The sequence below is a fragment of the Argopecten irradians genome, unplaced genomic scaffold (assembly GCF_041381155.1).
Source record: "Argopecten irradians isolate NY unplaced genomic scaffold, Ai_NY scaffold_0363, whole genome shotgun sequence".
NCBI classification, from domain to species: Eukaryota; Metazoa; Mollusca; class Bivalvia; order Pectinida; family Pectinidae; genus Argopecten; species Argopecten irradians.
The window spans coordinates 29309-33559 of record NW_027187830.1 but is presented as its reverse complement, the minus strand read 5'-3'; the positions used below and the strand labels follow the sequence as shown (position 1 = coordinate 33559).

The 4251-nt window shown below is 38.0% G+C and overlaps 1 protein-coding gene across 1 annotated transcript; it reads left to right on the top strand.

The window, feature by feature from the left end:
* The first annotated feature begins 2042 nt into the window (after positions 1 to 2042).
* Positions 2043 to 3549, top strand: LOC138312542 (uncharacterized). Its single transcript, XM_069253366.1, has one exon. It carries the CDS (start codon positions 2101 to 2103, stop codon positions 3547 to 3549), a length of 1449 nt encoding a protein of 482 aa, XP_069109467.1. The 5' UTR covers positions 2043 to 2100.
* The last annotated feature ends 702 nt before the right edge of the window (positions 3550 to 4251 follow it).

Genomic DNA, 4251 nt, shown 5'->3' with positions numbered 1-4251 from the left:
AACCGTTATAGGAGAATTTAAGAGGTAAGATAAAATCAAATATGCTTGTTTCAAACTGTATAATCGTTTACAGCTTCAATTTTGTGTTCAATCAGTGATAACTGACAGGTATTTTTGAAATATTCAAAGAAAACATGGGCAGGTAGCTCAGATACCAAAAAATAGAAGGGTCGATAATACCCTGACGAAATCACAATCTCCGTGTATTATCGACCGTTGGCTAGTGACTCAGATTGTACTGCGCAACATATATATACAATGTATTTACTACAGTTAGTATCCGGTGAACATTGGTGTAATGGTTAGCAGGGAATAGTTTTAGTAGGTCTCACGGAGGGTTCAAATCACGCCGGTTAAATTTTGTTTTTAATTTTCTTCATTTTTTTTTCTCAAGTAAAGGTCCACTACAAATCCGAAACAAATTTTTAGTTTTAAAATGGAAATTGAGATTGCTAATTTTGCAGAGACGTAAACTACAATGTATATATTTTAGCTTCAGTTTAATAATACACTTATTACCATCCTTTTCATTTAATTAAACAATCTTATTTTTTTAATAATTCGGGTCATAATTATGATTCCCAGCATCGACCTAATAAATTATATTTATAAGGACAGTTGACGATCACTGCACCAGACGGATAACTAGCGACATTAAGTTGAACACTGTTAACATAGATTACATTAGGGGGCATTTTTCCGTGTTGTAACCTCATGCTAGCCCATCAATTTATATTTTATTGTCTTAATATCGTTTTTAAAGACTTGTTGTGCGGTGGTTTTCCCTGGATACTCCGGCTTCCGACAAACTGGCACGTCCTTAATGAAAAGGACATGAGTAAACATTTAAAAAAAAAACTCTTTTTTTTTGAAACGGGGCTCATCACAAGGTGGCCTTTGATTTATTGATATATGTGAAAACCGTTACAGCTATAGAAATTTAAGATAAAGAATATATTCGTTTAATTAAAATTTTCCTTTAGTATAGTTAGTATAATAATTTGATACTGAACGTTCCAAAAATAATTTTAATAATTCCAAACTGTTGTTTTGCCTTCGTGTTACATATTTATCAAGAACTTTGTCTGCATGTATAATATAAAATATTTATTTTACAACAATTGCGAAACAAGCTATACAGCTTAAATAAATCACTCTATTTGGATCGGATGGAAGAGCGCGAGTGGTTTTACTGTGCTAGGAAACAAGAGTACCTAGGGAAACCCACGTGATCGGACAGGTGACCTCTGACATGTCTGCATGTACATGTACATGTACCAGTATACGAAATATGTTTAAATCTGTGAATTTGTTCGGATAGTTTGACTGGTGTTGAGCGAATTAAGACAAAGAGATTTTGTGCATGTGTTTTACTGATAAAAATATTAATCAACGTTTTAGTTTAAGTTTTACTTTTCAACTTTATTTTCTCTTTCTCTTAGAAATGGCATCTCAACTCTCTGTGAAGAAGAAACGGGTTCAATACTCGCCTGAAAATATGGCCTTAGCAATTGAAGCTGTAAGAAACGGGATGGGGAAATCAATGGCATCTAGGACATACTCTGTTCCTAAAACAACCCTTCTAGACAAGCTGGCAAACAGGGTCCCTTTGGAACCAACAAAACCTGGCCCGAAGCCTGTGTTAACGAAGGCAGAAGAGAGCACTCTGGTAAATTACGCCAACCTCATGGCGGAAATAGGGTATCCTATAACCAGGAAAGAACTGTGCTTTGAGGTTAAACGAATTATGGATCTGGATGGAAGGAAAACACCATTCAAAGACAACTTGCCTGGGTATGACTGGTACACGGCATTCATGAAACGCCACTCCGAGCTGTCGGAAAGAATTCCACAGGCACTTGGACACGAGCGCGCTGCAATTTCAATGCCAATGGTACAGGCATGGTATGATGGCCTTTTTGCCTTTTTGGAAAAAGAAATTCAAAACTGGGAACTTCTTATTAAGAACCCAAGACGGTTATTCAACGCCGACGAGTCCGGTTTTCCTTTATGCATGAAGTCGGGCAAGGTTTTATCTCAAACAGGCGCAAAACATGTTTACCAAGTCGTGTCTAACAGCAAACAAACAAACAAACTGTTATGGCATGTTTCAATGCTCTCGGGGATTACGTCGCTCCGTTAATTGTATACCCGGGACAACGATTTAGAGATACGGGGATAAAAGAGTTTCCCGAAGCAATATATGCTCACTCTGAAAATGGGTGGATGGACAAGGAACTTTTCCTGAGCTTTCTGGCCGTGTTCAACAGTTTCGTTGAGGAAAAGACCATTGAAAAGCCTGTGATTCTGTTTGTGGACGGCCACAGTACTCATATGACGGCGGAAGCAGCCAGATTTTGTGCTGAAAATCATATTATTCTGTACTGCCTTTTGCCAAACGCTACCCATGTAATGCAGGCGTGTGACGTCGGCTTTTTCTCACCAATGAAATCAGCATGGAGAGGAAATGTCAAGCAATGGCAAATGGATAATCTTGGAAAGGCTTTCACAAAGTATGACTTCCCAAAAGTCTTCAAGCAATCTTGGGAGACATGTGCCACACTTTCTAACGCCGCCCATGCGTTTAAGCGTTCAGGATTATTTCCCTTAACACCAGAAGGCATAGACCAAAGCAAATTGGGTCCTTGCAAACTTATCTCCAAAGAAAAATTAGAAACCAAAGAAAGAGAAGCAGAAGAAACTGATGACGGGGATACAGGTGCCAATGACATCAATTTGAGTGATGATAGGCCTAACGCTGTTGCCTTGTCTTGTCAGGCAAAACACTCAACCACAAACGACAAGGACTGTGACAAAGAGAACGTTATTGTTCAACTTGATATTGCAGAAACCACAAACGACAAGGACTGTGACAAAGAGAACGTTATTGTTCAACTTGATATTGCAGAAACCACAAACGACAAGGATTGTGACAAAGAGAACGTTATTGTTCAACGTGTTATTGCAGATGTGCATGTTTCAGCCGTCGTTGGGAATATGACACGCAATGAGCATGCCGTATCTGCAGCGTTCCAAACGCTTGTGATTCCAGAAATTAAAACAGGAAAAAACAAGTCAAAGCGGAAAAAACTGCCAAAAGCTTTATCCGGACATGAGGCACTTGAAATGTTCAAGCAGAAAGAGGAAGAGAAAATTGAGGAGGAACGCAAAAAGAAAGAAAGGGCTGAAAAGAGAATTGAAAACAAGCAAAAAAAGGAAGAAGAAAGAAAAGCTAAGCAAGAACGTGCAGAGGAACGAAAACGAATTAGAGAAGAAAAGGAACAAAGCAAAAGAGCATTAAAGCGATCGTGCAAGAAGCTGTTCGACACGGATAGTGAGGAGGAGTTTCTTGAAGACTTCGAGTCCGACGCCGATTCACATTTCTGCCCTGGCTGTCAGTCGACCGGTGGAAGAGTGTCTGAATGGGTTGCATGTGTTACATGTAGTTTGTGGTGGCATATTCTGTGCAGCTCCGATATAACCTTGATCAATCTCCATCGGGAGGCTGATATCGAGGCGTACAGGTTTACATGCGACTTCTGCAAATAAGACCTTAAGGTCGGACAAATTCGGCAGGTTCTTCACCAGGCCTACTTGAAATGCCGAAAATACCAGTTCTTTCGCTCCTCAGTTTGTGTTGATTATTCAAGAATTTATTTTATGAACAGTAGATCTAAATAAATTTGTTAATTTTGAATTGAGTTGTTTTGTAAAATAGATATTTTCAAAAATAATAAAGGTTATTGGAGCATCTTTATAGTTGGTCGATAATACCCGGATGTGGTCGATAATATACAGTTGATAAATCTGTGTGACCTTGAAGATTTTCTCAAAGTCATAATATTTGTATGCATGGAACTGATGTAAAACGATGCATCTTAAATGAATTTATCGGATCAGCAATGTTTGTTTGTGGTGCTGAAGTACATCGTTTCATTATTGTGAATTAATACTTAAATGGTCGATAATACCCCAGTATGCTCTAATTATGTTCATTTATTGGAAAACTTGTGCTAGAAGTACCCAAGTTTTTAAGTACTTAATTTGTAAAGGTTTGTTTTGGAATGTACATTGTATGACCATGATGTGTTAGTTTTCAGGATAGAAAGGCATTCTGAAATTGGCAAGTATGTGGTATTTTTAATTTGCAAACACATCTCAATGCATTTTTTTCTGTTCAAATTCCACTGCCCTTGATGTGGTCCTGAATAATTCAAGCTGTAGCTGTTGAATTTTATTCTGATAATTTCT

What these genes read in the sequence shown, in the direction of transcription:
- LOC138312542 (XM_069253366.1), top strand. Translation starts at nt 2,101, where the DNA reads ATGGCATGTTTCAATGCTCTCGGGGATTACGTCGCTCCGTTAATTGTA.